The sequence below is a fragment of the Apteryx rowi genome, unplaced genomic scaffold (assembly GCF_003343035.1).
Source record: "Apteryx rowi isolate R43461 unplaced genomic scaffold, aptRow1 scaffold_475, whole genome shotgun sequence".
Classification (NCBI taxonomy): Eukaryota; Metazoa; Chordata; class Aves; order Apterygiformes; family Apterygidae; genus Apteryx; species Apteryx rowi.
In genome coordinates this window covers 197,506-217,827 of record NW_020450733.1, presented here as the reverse complement: position 1 = coordinate 217,827, position 20,322 = coordinate 197,506, and the positions used below count along the sequence as shown (strand labels likewise).

At 53.4% G+C, this 20,322-nt stretch overlaps 2 protein-coding genes across 2 annotated transcripts; both read right to left on the bottom strand.

The window, feature by feature from the left end:
* Nucleotides 1–4,221: 4,221 nt before the first annotated feature.
* On the bottom strand, nt 4,222–7,347 carry AQP5 (aquaporin 5). Its single transcript, XM_026078225.1, has 4 exons — nt 6,804–7,347; nt 5,208–5,372; nt 4,918–5,001; nt 4,222–4,407 (listed from the first exon to the last, which is right to left on the bottom strand). The coding sequence occupies exons 1-4, from the start codon at nt 7,164–7,166 to the stop codon at nt 4,222–4,224; spliced, it is 798 nt and encodes a 265-aa protein (XP_025934010.1). The 5' UTR covers nt 7,167–7,347.
* An 8,370-nt stretch (nt 7,348–15,717) lies between these two features.
* Nucleotides 15,718–20,035, bottom strand: AQP2 (aquaporin 2). Its single transcript, XM_026078226.1, has 4 exons — nt 19,669–20,035; nt 17,591–17,755; nt 16,728–16,808; nt 15,718–15,968 (listed from the first exon to the last, which is right to left on the bottom strand). The coding sequence occupies exons 1-4, from the start codon at nt 20,029–20,031 to the stop codon at nt 15,753–15,755; spliced, it is 825 nt and encodes a 274-aa protein (XP_025934011.1). The 5' UTR covers nt 20,032–20,035; the 3' UTR covers nt 15,718–15,752.
* Nucleotides 20,036–20,322: the final 287 nt, after the last annotated feature.

The following is a 20,322-nucleotide window of genomic DNA, read 5'->3' as shown; positions in this document are numbered from 1 at the left end:
ATGCTTTACCCCGGGCTAAAGCAAAGCGAGGGCTGGTTTCCCGCGGCCCCGGCCGGGCGCCTAATCGCGCTGGCGCCCAAAATACAAATTGCAGCGCCTGCTCCGGAGGCAGAGGCTCCGTGGCAAAGCTGGGCTGAGGCATGTCGGCAACGGGAAGGGAAGGGAAGGGGGGGGTGTCAGGCTCCCGCGGCCCCGTGAGCCGGCTCCCGGCTGCCGCCAAAGTGCCGGGAGTGCCGCCGGCGCTGGCGCCTTCCCTCCAGCCGCAGCACGAGCCCAGGCGACGCGCGGAGGCGTCCCAGGGCGGCTTTGGGATTTGCAAAACCCTGGGCACCTGCAGAGAGGTGACGTCCGTCGGTCGGCTTTTTTATCCTTTTTTTCCCCCCCCTTTTTTGTGTGTGTTTTCCTCTTTGCAGCTTGCAGAGCTCCTGCAAGCCGGCCCTGAGCACCGGCGTCTCTGCAGCAAAGAGGTGGAAACCCTCCCGGACGGAGAGGTTTGCTGCCCGGCGCCGTTCGCAGGCTTTCCAGTACTGCTTTGCCTGCCGCAACGCTGCTCTGCAGACTTTCCCATCTTGTGGGTATTTTTTTGCGTGCGTGGTAATTTTGGGGTGTTTTTTGTTGTTGTTGCTTTTGTTGCTTTCGGGCTGTTTTCCGCAGGCAGGCCGGGGCGAGACTGGCCACATGCTTTGCACGTGAAATCGGAAGCCGCGGCTCTGAGCAAAACACTTAAGGTCGCCAAATCGGGCCGGACTGGCAGCGGGGCAGAAGGGACGAGCTCCCAAACCGCAGCGTGATCCCCTTCTCGCTCAGGGGCAGCGTTTCGGAGAGAGCCGGGGCTGCTCCTTGCAAAGGGACCTGCAACCCGTTTCAAACAATCTTTGTTTGATCTGGAGATTGCCACCGGCTCCGGCTTCTCTTTAAGCACCTGGTGCCTTCCCGGCCCCTGCGACGGTCGTGTTGCAGGAACGTTAAACGCTGTGCAAACAGAGCCGCTCCGGAGAGCGCTGCTGAATAGGCGGAGAGGACTCTGCTGTGTAGGAAGATATTAGGTTTCGGGGCTGTTACGACATGTGAAAATAGCTGTTTTCTTTTTCTCCCTGCCAGAGAGAAGGAAAAAAAAAAAAAAGGAATTTTGCAATCTGTGTGGTAATTACCGGCTAATGGAAAGGATGCTTTACTTGTCTAACAAGGAGAAATACAGTCTGTATAATTCTCTTAGTGCACGGAAATTGCTTGTGGGTATATTTATGGAGTAACTGCATCATTTTTTTCTCCCCCTTTGTATTTCTATTTGCTGCCCTTATAGAGATGAATGGGATGCTAAGGTGCTTCCCAGAAACGGGAGCTGAAGCTGGGAAAATGAGCCTGGCGTGTCTGCAACTCCGTTATAATGTGCCTAATAGTGGGCAATATTAGGACCTAGAGGCCAATCTGGTTTCAAATGCTTATGGCAGCACTTGCTGTGTCTGCTGAAATAAAATCATTTCACCGAAAATCACCATTTCTGCCGAGGATTTTGGAAGCCTGCTGCTCAGCAGTAACACGCTCCTGAAAAATATCACCAAGCAAGCTTCCATGTTAAAAAAAATATCCTTTTTCCGGTTGTTTTAAGAGCTGTGGTTGCCATACGTGGGCAGGCAGAAGGACCTCGGGGTTTCCCGGCTCTGCCTCGGGCTCATCCTGGGACAGCTGAGGTCTCGGCAGGTGCCGGCGTTTGGCCTGGATGGCGAGGGCAGGAGCCCGGATCAAACGCGATCCCGACGCTCCGAAAGGCCGGGCGCACGTGGAAGCGCAGGAGCTGGGATGCTGGCAGGTGCCGGGATGCCAGTGCCGTCACCGCGGCTGAGCCAGCCCAGCTCAAGCTGGGATTTTTCCCACGGTTTAGCCGCATCTGGCCCTGCCGGCGTCTCGGGGAGGGGGATCGGCGTCTCTGCCGCCGTCCTCCGCGTTTGCAATCCGGGCTCTGGGTTACGTTTGCGCTGACGCCCAGCTCCCGTCGGAGGATCCGTGATTCATCTCGGAGGACGGCTCACACCCAGGCTGGGTTTCTTCTCCCCGCCGTTGGCAGGGCCGGCGCGGGCTGGCCCCTCCGCCGCCCTCTCGCGGGGACTTACTGCCTGGGGCCGGACTCCTGGGTCCCCTTCCCGTGCGTCTCCTGCGCCGCGCGCGGCTGTTCCCCCATGAGGAATGGGCTTGAGAGCTTATTTCCAAATGGGGAAACTGAGGCACGGGGTGGGGGGGGGGACATGAACCTCATTGCGTCTGCAAGGAGGGGAGAGGCGGGATGGTGTCGGGTTAAAACCAGCTGCAGGGTTGACCCTGGCCAAGGGGTTTTCCACCTCCGTGCTCACCTGTTGGGAATTGGGGGAAGCAGAAGGAAGATGAGGCCGGGAGGAGGAGGGAAGAGGGTCTCATACCCGGGCTTGTGCAGCGAGACAGGCTGGTTTACAAACCAAAATATAATAATTGCCTTGGCACTGCCGAGCGAAGGCAGCATGACCCATATGACGAGGACGGAGCTGCAGCTGGGCCGGGAACGGGGCGGTTTGGAGGAAAACGTCTCTTCGTGTGGGTCTGTTTGACGGAAAACTCATCTTTGGGTGGCAAGAAGAGGGGCAGCAGTGGAGGCGGCGGTGGGTTTGGGCAGCAGGAGCAGCAGCAAGGGGCTGCAGGCGCGCGGCATCCCCACGCCGGCTGGCCGCGGTTCCCACTCCGGCAGCCCGCTGAAGCCACCGCGGCGGTGGCCGGCAAGTGCCGGAGCATCGGAGCGCCGGATGGGGCGCGAGCTGCTTTGGCAGAGGTTTGTGGCAGAACTGGAAGAGCCGGGCCGCGGCGGGAGGTCAGGGCGAAGGTGTGGGTTTGGCAGCCGGCGCCGCCGGGGAGGGGGCCGGCGAGGATTGCGGGTCAATTTTTAAGGGCACCCGCGGAGCCCGTGTGGGAGAACTGGTATGGCAGAAAGTCGCGCCCGAGTCATACCGGCGAAGCCCGGCATGGAGGATTGCTCCGGGCTCCTCCCGGCAAACCGGCCCCGGCGACAGGCTCCAAAAAGCCCCGAGCCCTGGTCCAAAATCCCGGGGCTGGGGAACCTCCAGAGCTGCCGCTCGTGCCCCGGCTTGACACCAGCACCATTTCTCCTCCTGTCCCTCAGCATTAACCACTTTAGCACCTTCTCCTTGCAAACCTGCCCGCTCGCCCCCGCAGCGGGGTTGCCGCAACCGGACCGAGCGCCGGCAATTTGCTTTTGGCCTCTGCTCCTTCGAGGCAGCTTGCGGTTGCAAATCCCCCTTCAGCTGTGGCACGTAGCTTAAAGCAGGGCTGGTTTTATTCCAGCAGGAGCAGTGGGTCTGATTAAAGGTGTCTCCTCTCCCTACAACCTCTGCTTCAGCCCCAATCCTTGGGAGATGCCCTCGAGGGAAGGCAGCCCTCGGTGCCTTGTTTCCCCACGGCAAACGTGACCTTGGCCATTAGCTGGCACAGGATTCGAGGTCCGAGCACCTGCTCGTTGGAGCTTTGCACCCACTTTAACCCCTTTTGCTCCTAAAATCGGATGCCTGAGTGGGTTTTCTCCCATGACTCTTTTTTTTTTAATTTCCTTTATTCACAATAAATAATACATTATATTACAAGGATCTCAACACAAAATCCGAAAATCACGTTCTTCCGGCAGCCGTGAATAAATAGGACTCACCAGCACCAGCTAATGCAGGAAAGAGCATCTACGAGCAACGTGGGCCTGCGGCGGGGAGAAAGCGGGGGATTTTGGTGCATCCACCTGCCCAGAGTGGTCTTCCTTCTTTCCCGGTATCTACCAGGTGTTTCCATCCCCTGGGCCACCAAACGCACAGGCGAAATTCTGGATGTGCCAGAAAACGTGCTCTCGGGCCTCTTTGCAAAACACGCAAGCCTCCCACGTCAAAAGGCAGGGATGCAGCTGAGCGGGAGTCAAAACCCGACGGAGAGGCTGCCCTGGGCTGAGCCTCCTGCGCCGGGCTTCGCTGGCTACCGTTAAGCTAGGAGGGTTTCTAGTGCTCTCGCTCACGTCGGGAGATTATATACACGGACACCGCGATGCTCCGTTTGTTCTTGGTCACGGGCGGTCTTTTAGTTATAAGACTTTTTTTGCTTAAGAGTCTACTGTTGCTGGCTTTGTTCGTTGCCTCGGTTTGCGCACACGTGAGCCCGCGAGCGAGGTTTCCTCCCCGTCTTCTGCTTTCCCGTCTGCTCCTACGGGGAGGTCAGCTCCATGGACTTCTTCCTTTCCTCCCGCTGCTCTTCCCACTCCTCCTCTGATTCATACGTGCCCTTGACGATGGCCACCCTGTCCGACATGTTCATGCAGTAGGGCACCAGGACGTAGAAGTAGAGCAGCGCCGCCAGGCAAGCCCCGAGGATGGGCCCAACCCAGAAGACCTGGAAAGCAATGTGAGGAGAGGAGAGCGGTGAGAGCAGTTTTCGGGAGCCGGCGCACTGGGTTGTCCATCACGCCAGCATCTCTTGCTGCTCAACATCTCCTAGATGTGCAGTGATGCAGCTTTCCCGCGGACTGAAATCCCCTCCGCCTCTGCTTGCTGAAAAAGTCAAGCAAAGAAGGGTGCAGGAATGTGGTGTGCAGGGAAAGGAGGTGCCAAGTCTAGGCTGAAAAGCAGGATTCAGGTTTGCAGGCAGCGCTGGGCCAACAGAAAGCCCAAGTCGGGCTTCTCCATATGCTGCGCTGAGCCCAGATGATGCCCAGGCTCAGTGCACAGGGGAGGTTGGCCTTCGCCCCTCTCTTGCACCGCAGGTGCCTTCCCGCAGTGCTGCTCTGCTCCCTCCTCCCATGTCCTCCAGCTCCCTTTTATCCTTTCCGGAGGCTGGAAACACCTGCGGGATTCACTGCCCTCCTCCCATGCCGACAGGCTCCTCCATGGGGCCAACGCTCACCCAGTGTGCAGGACTGAACCTCCTCACGACAACTGCAGGGCCGAAGGACCGGGCTGGATTCATGGAGCAGCCGGTGAAGTAGATCTGTGGGGTGCAGAAAGGATACAGGAGTTAAGGGGCATCATGTTGCCTATCGTATTCACTTGCTCTGGGGATTTTGCCGAAGTTGGGATTGTGGTGGCTGGAAGCTGCTTTGCCCTTGGCACCGTTTTGCAGCTCCCTTCAGGGACCGCTGGGCTGGGATATTTGGGAAGTCCTGTCCTAGCTGGTGCCTCTGCCCAGACACTCACCCCGACCAAGTGTCCTAAAGCGACGGAAAAGCCAATGGAGAGCGCCGGGGAGCCCACATTGCCACTCCGGCGGCTGTCCGTGGACGCGAAGATGCACACAGCCAACTGGAAGGTGAGGATTATCTCCACCACAAGGGCCTGACCCGGGGTCGTGTTGTTGTTGAGCTGCAAACAGTGGAGAGGGGTGATAATTAAGCGGCTGCGAGGCTACGGGGCTCGGTGTTGCCCCGGCTTCCCGCAAAGGGTGGCCCAAGTCCTCCCACCCAGCTGGACCAGGAGCTCTGTCACTTGTGCTGGCCACTGCTTGGGCTTGATGGGATGTGAGACTGCAAATCTCTTCTTCCTCTGAAGGGGAGAGGTTGCCCATCCCTTACCACGCTACCCCACATATCTCTCTGCTTATCTGTCTCCGTAACACTTGGTGCTTTTTCACCTGGTCACCTATTATCCCTTTCTTCCCGCATTTCTTTCTGCCTTGGTCATTGCAAAGCATCATATTGTCCCAATCCTGACTCTTCTCCCATCTGCTTTGTGGAGCAGCTACCCCAAAGGCTGGGGAGCAGCTGGCAGCTCCTTGGGAGAGGGGCATGGGAGGGAAGGGTGAAGATCTCCTATCGCTGCGGGGGGACAGGGAATGTCCCGGCGCCAGATGGGCCGTTGCTGTCCCAGTGCCCCTGCACTGGGGACTGTCAAGCAGACTTGACCCCATTGGGCATGGAAGGGGTAAAGTGACCTAAACCATCGCAGCTTGCCCTGTAGCTGAAGCTGGCTGGTTTGGGACACAGCACGTGGGAATAGGATGAAGGTGGTGCAGCTCCTCATCCTTGCCATCGAGCCCTCTGCAGCGTGCCCGTGCTGCTCGGAGGGGTCCCCTCCTGGCCTCGATGGAAGCAGGAGCTCCGTTGTTCCCATTTCAGGTGGTTTCCCAGTGCTGTCCCAAGGATTTGACATGTGCTGCCCAGCCCCACGGCTCCCAGAGGGTCCCCGCTTTCTCCCATCCTGCTCCAAGAGCCGTCCCCTGCCTCTCGTCCTCTCCGTGCCCTGCTCTGTGCGCCCTCCCGTGTATCACTCCACAGAGGCTCTCGTTCACCTTCTTCTGCTACTCTACCCCCTTTCCATGGCCTCTCTCTTGCCGCCTCCATTTCTCCAGCGTACTGGTCCTGGTGGGCTTCTAAACCCCGAACTGGTTTCACTGAACTCTGCTCCCTGCATCCCTCCCCCTCTCCGTCCTGGCTCGGCTCCTATCCTGGCGCTAATCTCCAGGAGGAGAGGCTGTAGTCAAGAACATCTCAGTGGTGCGGGTGACTCACTCGGGCCCTTAGGATAAAGGAAGCACTTATTAAAGGCGAAAAAACACCCCATTCATTACCCCACACAATAAAGCTGTCATGTCAATATTCTGCTGGCTACGCTGGAGTTTACTCCTATCTGGTTCCCATCCCTCTCCTCCCGAAGGACAACATGCCGAGACCAACCGTGCTTAAAGATTCAGCTCTCCGGCTTGGTGGTGGCGCCAACTCCTTGCTCGAAAGGGAAGGAAAACCCCAAACTGGAGGCGAGCGGCAACACGAATCAGCTCCAGGTAGGAAGACTTACCGCGTTGATGGCCAGGTTGCCGCGGGTATTGGCCGGCGTTACGCCGTAGAGGATGCCAGCCCCGGCAATGGCCCCCACCAGCTGGGCTATCACGTAGAAGAGCGTCCGGAGGAAGGAGATCTGGTTGCCCACAAAGAAGGCAAGGGTCACGGCCGGGTTGATGTGGGCGCCGCTGATGTGGCCGAACGCCTGCACCAGCGTACCGATGGCCAGACCGAAAGCCAGCGAGATCTGCAGGATGCTGGGGAGGGCGGACGGCCACTTCAGGGCCGAGCCGAGGCCGATGAAGACGAAGATGAGCGTGGCAATGAACTCCACGAAGACGGCTCGAGCAAAGGCCAGGGTTAATATTTCCCTCTTCATGGTAGCAGCAGGTGGAAGGCGTCCGAGAAGAAGGTAAGTCTAGGTTTCCTCCGTCTCAAGGCTCTTCTGTCTGCAACGAGTTGTAGGGCCATACCTATCTATATATGCAAGAGCAGCAGGGAGCTGTGTTACAAGGCGGTGGGTGGAGCCGAGGAATTAGCCAGTCCTCCCAAATTATCATGTGAAACTGGAAAAGTTTCCATCTGAAAATAACTTTGGAGCCTCTTGGTGAACCAGTGACTCAGATATTGGTGGCATTTCTTTCTCCTGCCCTCCGCAAACAAAGAGCCCCTATTGGGTGTCTCCGTGGTCGTTAGATAACGCGGTTGCATAACGACGCTGGGCTCTCTCCTCTGCCTTTCCCTTTTACTACCACTCGCAGGGTGCCGAGGGTTTTGTTATTGGAGGTGTAGCTCACATGCCCTTCCTCGGTGCGCTTGCAGGTTGGAGGTGACCGTAGCTTTATTTGGCACGTCTCGTTTCCAGCGTCGAGCTGCAACAGCTCTCCTGGGAGCAGTGACCCTGCGGCAGGGCTCCTGCATTTGGCCCGGCACGTTTGATTTAAACAAGGGATCGCGATGACAAAGTTAAAACCCTATAGCCGGTCCCAGGGTGTCCACACAGCTCAGCTCCGGGAAGCAAGCGGCTCACAGGGGGCTCTTGGCCCTGGGAGCCAGGTGGTTTTGGGGGGATGCTCTGCCCGATGCAGCCCCTAAGGAGGGCTGAGCACCGGGGAGCTGGGATCCCAACCTCTTCGCTGCCTTTCTGCTCTGCTGCTCCTTCCAGAGCGCGATAAGCATCAGGTGTGGGTTTCGCCGGCACGTGGCGTGGGGTCGGGGGCAGCTCCCTGCGTGCGGCCAGGGAGGGTGCATCCTCCCCCTGCTGTTTTGGGCACTTTTCTTTTCTTTTTGCTTTTCCAGCTGTTGCTCAATGAGGTCAATGATTTTGCTCTGGGGAATGTCAGCATAAAGCCACAGGCTTTGCAGGGGTGTGGGCCATGCTTGCATGTCCCCTTTCACGTCCCTGTGGTGCTGCCCTCCGTCCTAAATCTGTCCAGCTGCAAATCCTTGGCTGGCGGAGAGTGGAGCGGGGAGACTCCCAATGCTGTGCAGCCAGGAGCTGCTCGGGACAGAAAAAGCTTCTGGTGACATTCAGCAATGAATTCTCAGTCCCCTCGTGGTCCTTGCAGCCTTGCACCGGGTTTTTTATTATTATTATTATTATTTTAATGGGTTGGGGTGCAGTGCCGTTCCCCTTGCTGGGCTCCAGCTTGGCTGATGGCATCTCGCCTCTCTCAAGCGCTCCCGTCTCTCTATGCTGGACGTGGGCGAGCGCGGGGCCGGGGTTGCCCTGCTCCTCTGCAGAAGTGGTTGCACTCTGCAAGCAAAGCATGCAGCAGAGGCGTAAAAATCCTTTAAATCCCTCTTCAAACTTAAAAAGTGCTAATGAGTCACATTCATTGCTGCCTTCTGCTGGGTAGAGGCAGACCTACAGCTACCCTGTGCCAGTGCGGTTAAAAGCTAGGAGGGATTTCCCTCGGGAGCAAACGGGGGGGACTTCTTCCTCCAGAGCCCATAAGAAATGAGCCCTTTTCTTTTAGCTGCACCCAAAATCCTAAGAGTTTAGCAACCAGATCCAGAAAGTCTCCGAGGGCTGAGGATTTGTCACAGCACCATTCCCAATAATTGTATTCTCCTGGTCGTGCTGCTTTTGGGGAGATTGCAGAGTTAACAAACTAGATCTGTTATCCTAGAAACACCTGGTCCGTTGGCGTGTTTTGGTGAAAGTTTTGCAATCTGTTTTTTCAAGATACCCTGGCCGGATTCCAGCTGGAGTAATTACTTGCCACTTCCCTTCAGCCCTGCCTGTGGTTTCAGCTGGAGAAAATGCACCTTATTCCCTTCCTCCAAACGCTTTCCTCGCGCGCCCGCCACGGCTCTCGCTCGGCAGAGAGCTCCCCCGTAATGCGCCTGCCCGCCTTATCGCCCCTTCGAGCCCACCGCGAGATCCTAAAAACAGCCCTGCACCAAAGGACGCTCTCCTGGGATCCCGGGGCAGATAACAAGCTCGTTGTGCACTGGCTCTCTTCCCCGCGAGAAAATCCTCCAGCCGGACCCCGGGAAATAACCAACTAAAGCCGAAAGCGATTGGGAAAACTTCCAGGGAGCAACAAGTTGTTGCTCTAATGACATGCCCCATCAAAGCTATTCTCCCATGGCGGTTTCCTAGATTTTCCTCTTTGGGGCATGCCTGCTTGGCTTCTCTGATGTGTAATAGCGTTGCGCTGGCCTTTGGGGAGGGCAATAGCAGGATCCTTTTCCTCTCCCCAGCTGTACGTCTGCCAAAGGACTCATATGCATGGAAAATCTTTGATCTGTCAAAGTGAATTGAATTAAGCAAGACGTGCGGGAGGGCCTCGCTGACAGACGGGCACCTACGCGGTGGGGTCATGCAAGTCTTATTCCCCTCCAGGCTTTCGGAGGAAAGGAGATGACGGGGCTTTGCTTTTTCCTCTCCAGCCTTGCCGGCACAATGCTCGCCCGCGTCCCGCGCTCGCTCCAGCGCTGGGGACCGGGGGACCGGCGCCGGGGTGCAAGGCTGGGAGGAAGGAGGTCTGTGCCTCCTCCTCGCCCGGGGCCCTCACGCGCTCGGCGCGGGCTCAGCCTCACCCAGGTAGGCGTGTGTGTTATTAAAACGAATACGTGTGCCGTTCCCTGTAGCCCCGCGTTTGCCGGTTTCATTTTCTGCCCCTGCGCGGGGCTGCTGTTCATCTGCCGTTTCCGCGGGCAGCCCGGATCCCGGGCAAGTTCAGCCCCGCACATGCCGCGGCGCGCAGCCCGGTGGATCGGATCGCGGGCGGACAAACTCGGATTGCCAACGCTGCGGAGACCCGCGCCCGGGGTCTGCACCGCCACCGAGGACCTTAAAAGTGGCACAGCAATGCGAACAGGAATAATAATAGTAACAGGAGGCAACTCCTTCCACTGGAATCTATGATTAGCTGGGATTAGGTGGCTGGAGAAAGTTGGGTTTAGTTTGTTTTTTAAGAGAAAGGGTGTTTCTTGCTGGCTCAGCTTTGGGAGTTTGCTGCAACCAACATATTGGGAATTAAAAGTAGAGTGAAATATGGCAAACTTTCCCCTCCAGTCAAGCCCAGGTGCAGTGCACGGTAGCTCTGCACTCAAATCCCAGCTCAGGCTTTTGTCACAATCTTTTTGTGACTTTTGTGGTGTTTTTTTTCTTTGCAGTTCACTCCGCAAGCAGGAGTCTGCAGCTGCCTGACGTCTGACGTTTAGCTCCTGGGGCTGTTTGCTGCCACCGTCTTGCCTTGATGATCGGAGAAGCGATGAGGATTAGTGCAAAACCACACCACTTCTTTCTAGTGAAGCACGATGTGTCCGTACAGATCCCGGGGCTTTTCAGAGAGGGCTTTCAAGGATTTCGCTATCCTCACTCACACGCTCTCTTTAAAGGCAAGGGCTTATCCTGCTGGCCTGAGGCTGGTGGTATTTGCACCTTCCACCGTTGGTGCTGAGCACCCAACTGCAGCCGCCTGCCCCAGAGCATGAGGATTTCATTCCCCTTTGTAACCTGATGGAGCTCTTGGAAGCAAAAAGACCTTGAGCCCAAGAAACGATGATGACCGGCCGCGGGAGCCTTTGCCGTTGGAGGCGCCTGGTGCTCCATCGTTGGCAGCTTTTCTGTATGAGCTTTAGCCCAGCCGCCGGTTTGTGGGCCAGGTTCAGCCTCAGGCACAGCCCCGCTTCCCTCGCTGCCGTTTTGGCTTGCGAAGAGTGTCCCGAAGCTGCGACCCAGCCCTCGGTGCCGCCAAGCTGGCCAAAGTGACCTCGTAACCTGTGAGTCTGTACACAGCGATGATGCTATTTAAATGCTGAAGAGTATTAATGCTTAATAACAGCGTTGCTCCGCTCTTTGCATGAAAATTACTTGATGGTCTCAAAGGCTTACAAGAAAATGACTGCAAACGCTTTGGGGCTGGCCTGCAATGGAAACGCCAGCTTTCTTAATAAGTCATTTGCATCACGATTGTCATTAAATTGCCACACGGGGATAATAACGCATATCAGGGAAAGCAAAGGCCCAGGTAGACAGATCTGTGCAAGGTCACGCAGTGAGAAAGCTGGGCTTGAAACCCAGGCGGCTTGATTTTCAGGTCTAGCCCTTTTCAGCAATGCCACCTGCATCAGCAAGATTAACTTTGCAACACGCTGGGAAGGTTGCATCTCTGCTCGTTGAGCTAAATTGAACTTTTATGAGCCAGCAGCCATTTACTAATGTCCTCAGGATGCAGCCAGCAAAGGTCTGGCCTGCGTTTGGCAGGTGGTTTTTCCTATCGCAACGTATTTGCTCTGAAAGTGTGTCTTATTTCTTAACCCTGTGCAGTCTCCTTGGAACAGGCACGGGAACAACCATGGAAATAGTCCAGGGAAACGGCGAAAAACCTCCCCTTTTTGCATGGGCCCAGAGGCAGCGGGAGCTCGGGGCAGGCGGGATGCCATCCCGCAGGGTGTCACCTCTTGTGTCTGGGTCTAGCCCTGTGCTGTCACCCGTTTTCCGTCTCCGCAAGGGGATTTGAGAGACACCGGTGGAGATAACAGCTCAGCCCTCATTGAGAGCCTGGTGCCAGGACGGGAAGGCATAGGAACGGCTTGAAAGCCAAATCTGGAAACTTTAAAAAGCTGAAAGTCTCACATAATCACCTGGCTCCAGGAGCCCAGAACTTTATAGAACAAAATATTGGCGGTAATATGTGGGCAGCTGGCTACCCCGGTGAACCGGAGAGCCAGTTTCTCCCCTGTTCTGCCTCGGAGACTTGGAGCGAATGCATCAAGAAATTTCTCAACCTTAAATGTTACAATAGGAATTAGCCGAGGAGCTGGCTTCCCCGTGGAGCACCGGCTGTTCCCAGCTGTATTTCTAGGCGGTTGTCGCCCGTTTGCACCCATGGCATGGAGGAGCAATTCAGGTGCCCAGGAAGCGTTCTTCGGCATGGAGATTCGCGTGCTTTCAGATTATTCTGAGCCTTCTCTGCACAAGTAAAAAGTTGGTAGATAAATGTTGCAGTCCTCCTGTACTGAATGTAAATGTTGGAAGGAGAGGATGTCTTGCCACTAACAAGGAGACCCCTCTAAAACGCTATCGGTGCGCATTTCACGAGGTCGACGGCGAATGGCTGGTGTCAAGGGCACAGGAGCGTGCACCCAGGGAGGGGGAGATTTCCTTCGCTTGAAAATACAACAATATTTTTCAAAATAACTTTTTCAACATGTTTATTTCCTTTTACATCTGTCCATCCACCCCTGGGTGGGGTTGCCTGTTGGGAAACATGGTGGTACCTGGGCTTGCTGGGGTGCCCGGAGCTGTGCAGGCACGCTCCTGTGATGCTGGTCCCAGCAGTCCCAACGGCTTTCCAGAGAGGCAGGTCTTGCAATGATGTTGTCAGTGTTCGGGCCATGTAGTTTGGTGTAATTTTGGACTACTGGAGACCCATTGGGATGAAGGGTGGATTCTGCCAAAGATGTGCAATTTTTTGGCATTCAACTAGTATCTTGGTGCAGTTGGATGGGCTTCATCTGGCAGTGTCAGGGAAGGGGGTCTGGGCATTTCTGAAATGCTGATGCTCTTGAATTTTCATAGCACCCAAAGGATCCTAAAGTACTTTGCAGAAAAGCACCCCAAATCTGATGGTGCTGAGGAACTCCAAGTCTCGGAGGTGGGACAACAGGAGGTGAAGGAAAGCCTCGAGGTCTCAAGTGACAGCAGGAGGTAGGAAGAAATGTGATTTGAGATGTTTAGTCTATAGGGTGATTTTCTTTTTGATTTCATGGCTCTGCTTTTTATCACAGGTCCCTGATTTTGCTTATAAAGGCTAATGTATGGTATAATCAATATTGCAGATATTCATTGTGGAGGGTTATGAGTTAGGGTTATGAGGGTGGTGTTAAATCCTGGCTCAAAGCATTCCGGTTGAGGTCTAATACATAAGTGTTATCAGTTTAGCAAGGTCTATGGCAGCTCTCATCTGTGCATTGCTGATCGTGCTCTCTAATTTGAGTTGCCACTGGTGCAAATCTGGAATTACTGGCTTGGTTTCCTGACGGTGCAACTTTTGGAATTGCCATTGGAGTCAATGACGCAGCTCTGTGGAAAGGATGAATTCGCATACCTGATTGACTTGAGAGGGCTTTAGCCATCTGAAAAGCTGGTTTAGTGAGATTGCTTGGTGTCAACGCTGGCGTATAGAGATCAGAATCTGGCCAGGTCAGAAATAAGAGTGTCAAAGGAGTGCTAAAGGGGGAATGATCTTTATTTTGTGGGTCACTATTTTGAAGATGTAGGTTGTCTAGTGTCGTTTTTGCAAACCAAGCCAACGAGCATTTGGAGTTGTTGAGGCAGCTGCACTCGAAGCCAGGCTCGGCTGCGTTGCAGTGGTGGCCATGGGATGTTTGCGGTCCCCAAAGTATTTTGCATCTACACAAAGGTTTTGCAAAGATCTTATATGACTATAAATGTGTCATTATTTTTATTTGATTTGCATGTACTGATTTGGTACATAGAAGTGATTTAAAGCACTTTATTTCAAAGAGTACAGTAAATTGTCGGACATTGAAACTCATTTTCTAGGGCTTTGTTCCGTTTATATTAAACATTGTCAGGGTAAATAATAAATTAAATGCTTATATCAGAAGGAGAAGAGGCATGTAATTAACATGAACATTAAAAAAAGGAAGAATAAGAATCAGCTGTACAGTGTTTTCTACAGCAGCTCCTTGATAGGATAAATTCTGGGTAAGCTTCTTTGGGTTTTCCTGACATATATGGGTTAACCATAGATAAAACTTGCTACACTTCGACAGCAGCCTTCGGGAGATATTCGCATTAATTGGCTAGAGGAGTAACATGGATCTTGAATCAGAGTGAATAAATCAAAGCAAAGTGGGGATCTGACAGAGTTTCTCCCCTTCTTTCACAGGGAAACATTAGGGATGGCGAACAGAGGACAACTAGAGGAAGTGATGCAGGAGATTCCATGCTCTTGGCCTCATTTGGTACAGTGAAGTGAAGACCACGAAAACATCTTGTATGGATTAGATTAAAGATTTGTTTACTCCTGTTTTCTGTCCGGCAATAGCCATTAGTGCTTGTCTGACGAAGAGCACAGCAAGAGGCAGAAGAAATTATTAATTCAATATAAGAGGATGGTACAAGCAGTGCGCCATGGATAAAGAAGAGGAAGAGAAGAAGAACTGATGGTGATTCATGCTGAAACACTCAGAGGGAGGAAAATTATCAGTAATGCTCCTTATGATTTGTAATTGGGTCCAGTTTTATTGAATATTTCCATTAACGACCTTGGCTGAAATAGCCTGAATGTGGTGATGATATTTTGTGATGATGTAATGCTGAGGAACATCACCAATGGAAAGAAGAACTGGGATGTTGTGCAGGAAATGCATAACTTTTAGGCTGAGTAATAGAAATGGGATGAAACTTAATGCTCAAAAGTGCAAAGTCAAGTCCCAAAGGCGCAAATTCTTAGACTACTTTGGGAACTGTAACCAGGTCCCAACAAAGCAGGAGAAAGAGATGGGTTGATTATGAGCCATTGGTGTCATGTGGCTGTGAAAATGGCCTGGGCTGTAGGAAGCAAGAGATGGGAAAGTGTCTTGTGTTGCTGTACCAGCCCCTGAGAAGATTACATCTGAAATACTTTGTGCAGAGGAGCGGAGGAAAGAAAGCAAAAAAGCAGGGAGAGAGAAGAGCCACTGAAGCTGAAGAACAACACTGGTACAAGAACAAACAAGCCATGAATGAATACAGGCTGGAAATTAGAAGGAGGTGTCTCATCGTCACAGCAGAGAGCTTTAGGAAGAGCTCCCCAGCGGAGTCAGGGAGACTCAAGGACCCGTGTCCAATCCCGTGTTCTCAGGAAAGCCTCCATGCGCACAAAGGATGCCCACATCCTCTGGGATGGCCGTAAAAGGTGCTTTGGACTCTCACATCAGCAATGCTTGCAGTTCATGAGATACTTGTGGCACGGAGCAAACGCTCATGTGTTTGCAAACAACCGGGCGGCAAGAAGGGATGGGAGCCAGGTAGGTGAAGTTCAAGAGCAATGAGGCATCGGGTGGCAACATCCACACCCATGAAATGGCTGTAATAATAATTCCGTGCAGGGACTCGGAGCTCTTCGTGAAGGGCAACGAACTCTGCTGAACGCTGCCTCCTGCAAGGGGGAACTCACCTCCCCTACGAGACAGACCGTGGAAGCTGCCAGCCTAGAATAGGACCCCGTTGTCCTCGTTTCTGTTGCTACACTGATTGTTTTGGTTTAATGCCATTTCCCCCAGGGTTAGAAAACTGGCAGCCGCAGGGAAAGCTGAGTGACAGAAGGTGAGCTGAGCTGTCAGTGTGCATCTCCCCGGGGAGATGAGACCATTTTACCTCCCCAGCAAAGCGAGGGGAGAGAGGGGAGAGGTGAAATGCTCATCTGACCAGGTGCCATCTCTAAAACAGACATCTGAGTTTTCCCCAGCTCCTCTCTCAGTCTGGGGTGAGGTGTAGCTACACCTTCTCCGACATCCCCCTTGGCAGGGTCTGCGGGGAGTGGAGCTCCACGGACTGCCTCCGGCGGACTTCGCGCTCTTCCCAGTCCTCCTCTGGCTCAAAGCCTTTGAAGATGGCCAGCCTCTCTGAGAAGGTTTTGGCTTGCGGGAAGAGGATGTAATTGTAGACCACTGAGGCTGCTGCTGCTCCGACCAAGGGGCCCACCCAGAAGACCTGGAGAAAGAGAAAGAGAATTGAGGGAGTGAAAATTGGCCTGTGTTTGGAGGACGAAGTGGAGCCAGGGTCTCTGAAGAGCATTAAGAGGGGTTTACGTAAAGACCTTCCTATACTGTGTGTATTGGAAGCAAAATACAGATGCCAGCCCTGCTTTCCTCAGCTCTGTTGACTTGAACGCCTCTCCATAGCTGTTGTGCCTGAATATATCTAACCATCGTCTTCGATCTCCTCCTCCTATGTTTTGAGTCAGAGCTTTATTAATGATAGGTGTGTCTTCCTACCCACTTACGCATTTTAATAGTGGTGAGGAGCCCACCAGCTTGGGCCGGAAACCTCTGAGCACGTTGTCCCAAATGACCGCAACTCCTACTCTGAACATGCTCTTTGCAAAAGGAAATGTCCGGGAGAGTCCCCAAAGGAGCTGCTGGAAAATACAGGCCCAGATCCAACCGGAACCAGGAAAGCTTCCCAGTATGGCAAGAGGAGCTCAACTCTCCATTTGTTTTCCTTCTTTTGCTAGATCATGGTCAACGAATGATACACCCTTTTCCTGTTGCAATTCACCCTGCTTAGATAAGCCAATAAAGAAGCCAGTGGCTCCACCTCTTTCTGCTAATCTCTATATCTCTCCTCCAGCTGGAAGCCAGCACTGAAATGCCAGGAATCTGGCTGGCTCTTTGGCATTCTAGGAATATCGGTAACCTGGGGGGCTCATCCCACTGAAATGGCACGTAGACGTGCAACCTGAATTCTTACCCAGTGGTCACTGAAATCTCCGACTATCACAGCAGGGGCAAAAGACCTGGCTGGATTCATGGAGCAGCCAGTGTAACGGATCTGTGGAGAAAGGACGCACTTGTTAGCATGAAGCCCTTTTACCTCATTTTTAAATGTTCTGGTGTGTTATTAGCATGATTCATTCACCATGCTGACATTTCGTCCTCCAGTTCATGCCATTCCAGGAAGAGGGATGCTAGTGACTTCCAGCACCTGAGTCGGCACGCGTGAGTTGCCTTTATTTGTGCATCTTCTACGTGAGCACATACGCACCGTGCATGGTGCAACTGCTGCAGGCAAAGCAAGGAGTCCTCCGCTGTGGCTCACTTCCAGCACCTTTGGCTGGGTGAGGTGCCCTGCACCGTGACGGTGACTGCTGGGACAAACTCCTCCTGTGCCTATTCCTGGAGCAAATTGCTGCTCCTTGCCACTACGGACAGCAGAAAAATAGTCCCATAAACACAAGAGCTTGCAGATCGGTGGGGACAGAAGATGCGGTGTAAAATTTTACTGTTTTAATGCATGCACCGAGAAGCTAGGAGGGTCAGGGGCTGCTTTGTTCCTCCTGATACACCTGTTCCCTGCAAAAGTCCTCTGTGAGGGATTTCCCTGGCCATCCATCCCAAATATTTACTGCTGCATAATTAGTACAGTCCTGGGTGCCTCAATTGCTAATGTGTTCACCCCAGGATAGAAGAGTGAGCTGATCCCTGGGTTCATGGCTTGGGAGCTCCCAAAGGGACTCCAGGAGGAGCAGAGCCCTGCAAGTGAGTTTTCTCATGTCTAATAAAAGCCGAGTTCACACTATAGCTCCGTTCTGGTTTTTAACCCGCTCTACGCACCCCCAGGAGATGTCCCACGGCAACAGAGAGGCCGATGGACAGGGCAGGAGATCCAAGGTTGTCCTCCCGTCGGCTGTCGGTGGATGCAAAGACGCACAGGACCAGCTGGAAGGTGAGGAAGAGCTCGACGGTCACAGCCTGCCCTGTCGTGGTCTCGTTGTGCAGCTGGAAGAGAAGGAAAGTCATACCTCAGGGATGGGCGAGTTTGGTGACTGAGCCAGAAATGTCGGGGGGGGGACGACACAGTTCAGGAGGAACCCAAAGGGATATAGGAAATAGGGGAGATTTTTGGCACCAAAGTGAGGAAGAGGAAATTTTTCCTAGGGAAAAGGGAAAGTGGGTCAATGGGTAACATTTTATTGACGTGCCAGGAAATGTTTTTGTGGTATTTCTCTGGATATTTCACTTTTTTCCTCCACCCTTCTTTTCCTCTCAGGGTTTTTTTTTTTTTTTTTAATACAAATGCCTTTCAGTAAAGTTTATGTATTGCATTTTGAAAATGTCAAAAAAGAAATGTTTTGGCATTAAAAAGAAAAATCCTCTCTTCCCACTCTTTCTTGACTGCAAGAATTTGTCAGGTTTGATGCCTAGCTGCATCCCCCTCTCCTCAGACTCTGCTTTCTGGCACTTTATTATTCCTTGACAGTTTTTAATCCAGATTTGAAGGCTCTGGCAGCGCCGCTGTGCCAGAGCACTGCCAATCGCAGTCCCTGCTCATCTGTGGTCCCCTCTCGCTGTCTTTTCTCTTTCTTGGCCTGTCCTGGCACGATCCCACGAGCGCTTTGCCCAGTGACACCAGCACCTTCTGGGACCGCGGCGATTGCCCGCCTGGCTGAGATCCAGGTCTGATCTTGCTTGCTCTCCTCTATCCAATATTCCCCATCCTTTGAGGGATAACTCATGCAGGCAGCTGCAAGATGAAGAGCCCACAGGGGAAAAATCAAAGTCTCTTTTTCCCCCTCTTAGTTGGTTTAAGCTGTAAAACAACAGGGCTAGGTGTTTTTGAAGTTGCACCTAAAACTCCTACTTGTTTTGTTGGTTTATTAAACCTCAGCTATTATCAGTCTAAATAGCCTTGTTCTTCAAATTAATCCTCAATCCCTTTTTCAACTCTGCTAATCTCCTTGGCAGCGAAGCCGGGTTCTGGCAATGCCTCCCTGCTGCTAATTGACTGGTGTGCGAGAGGGGATTTCGGTGTGCTGCTTTCTAAAATACGCTGCCTTCCTGCTCCCTCGCCACCCGGCTTGCAGTTGGGCGATGCTGCTCCCAACGTGGGGGCCTCTGCCTGGGAGATACGGCCACACACGTCCCTCTGAAGAGGAGTCGTGGCGCTTGGAGAAAAGCGAGATGATAGCGAACCCTGTGACTTTTTTTACCCCTCTGTTTATTATTTCCACCTCTTTGCATGAGCGGAGAAGGGGATGTCAGAGTTCAGGAGAGGGTACCACCAGGAGTGTCTCCTCACAGCTTCCTAAGCTTCCCAATTTTTCCTTTTTTCTCATGCCTGTAAATCAATATCCTCTGAATGCTTCTTTCTGTGTTTTGGAGTTGCACAAGGTCTGAAAGCAAAGTCAGACCCTTGCAACGCTTCTGTCGCTGTGTGATGGCACTGCCGGGGCATGCACATCTGTCAGGCACTGCGATAAACCAGCTGGATCTGGCGCTGTTGTGTCCCTTTGCAATGGGACACAACGGAACGAGCAGCGCTATCTACTGAAAAGCCGGGATCCAGACAAATAAAACCTGTTACACCATCGTCAGCGCCAAGGGATCCGGCACAGCACCAGCAGCCTGCAAATACTGTCAAGACAACACAGAGGGAAGAAAAGGCTGCCTATTCCCATGCCAAGACCGGCAAGCAGGATGAGAGGTGGGTGAAGAGGCCCCAGGAGCCCCAGCGCTCCCAGGAACAGAATGACCAGGCGGTTCTGGGCACCACACACCAGACACACCAACCAAAACAAATAAAAGGGATCCTTGCTGGCCACAAGACCTTTCTTCACATCCCTCGGTCTTCCCAGAATCCCTGCCCAATCTTTTCTGCTCCCTCCCAGCCCATCCACAGACTGATGTCTTACCTTGTTGATGGCCAAGCCTTCCCGGGCATCTGGTGGGGTGATTTCATGTAAGATGGCTGCTCCGGCGACAGCTCCCAGGAGCTGGGCCGCCACGTAGAAGACTGCGCGGAGGAAAGAGACGTGCGAGCCTATGAGACAAGCCACCGTCACTGCTGGGTTGATGTGGGCTCCACTGATGTGCCCCAGTGCTTGGACCAATGTGCCAATGGCCAAGCCAAAAGCCAGGGCGATTTGAAGGATGCTCGGGGAAGCTGAGGGCCAGTTCAGAGCAGAGCCCAGGCCAAAGAGGATGAAGATCAAGGTAGCCAGAAATTCTGCAAAGACAGCCCGGGTGAAGGCTACTGAACGGAGCTCCCACATCATGGAGTAGCTTTTGTTGGCGGTTGTAAGGACTGACCCTACTTGCGGTGTCTTCAGGCAGTTGCTACTGTGGCTGCTGTGTCCAGAGAGGATGACAGGGGACAGCCTATATATATATATATATATGGATGCAGAATACCAAAGGATCTCCTGCTGATGGAGGTGGGATCATGGTCCCAGGAAACCTGATGCTTTCCTTCATTTGTGTTCCAGCTGAGGGAACTTCAGACCCTGCCCCCTCCATTAAGCTGGGGAATGCAATGTTCACTACCCTTGGGAGGTCATAAATCAGCC

Bases quoted from the DNA above. Each gene is read 5' to 3' on its own strand.
- AQP2 (XM_026078226.1), bottom strand. From the start codon at position 20,031: ATGATGTGGGAGCTCCGTTCAGTAGCCTTCACCCGGGCTGTCTTTGCA. The intron at 17,756-19,668 runs GTAAGACATCAG...CTTCTCTTCCAG, and splicing joins AAGGCTTGGCCATCAACAAG to CTGCACAACGAGACCACGAC. The intron at 15,969-16,727 runs GTAAGAATTCAG...CTCTTTCTCCAG, and splicing joins GAGATTTCAGTGACCACTGG to GTCTTCTGGGTGGGCCCCTT.
- AQP5 (XM_026078225.1), bottom strand. From the start codon at position 7,166: ATGAAGAGGGAAATATTAACCCTGGCCTTTGCTCGAGCCGTCTTCGTG. The intron at 5,002-5,207 runs GTGAGTGTCTGG...TGCACCCCACAG, and splicing joins CTTTAGGACACTTGGTCGGG to ATCTACTTCACCGGCTGCTC. The intron at 4,408-4,917 runs GTGAGCGTTGGC...ATTGCTTTCCAG, and splicing joins GGTTCAGTCCTGCACACTGG to GTCTTCTGGGTTGGGCCCAT.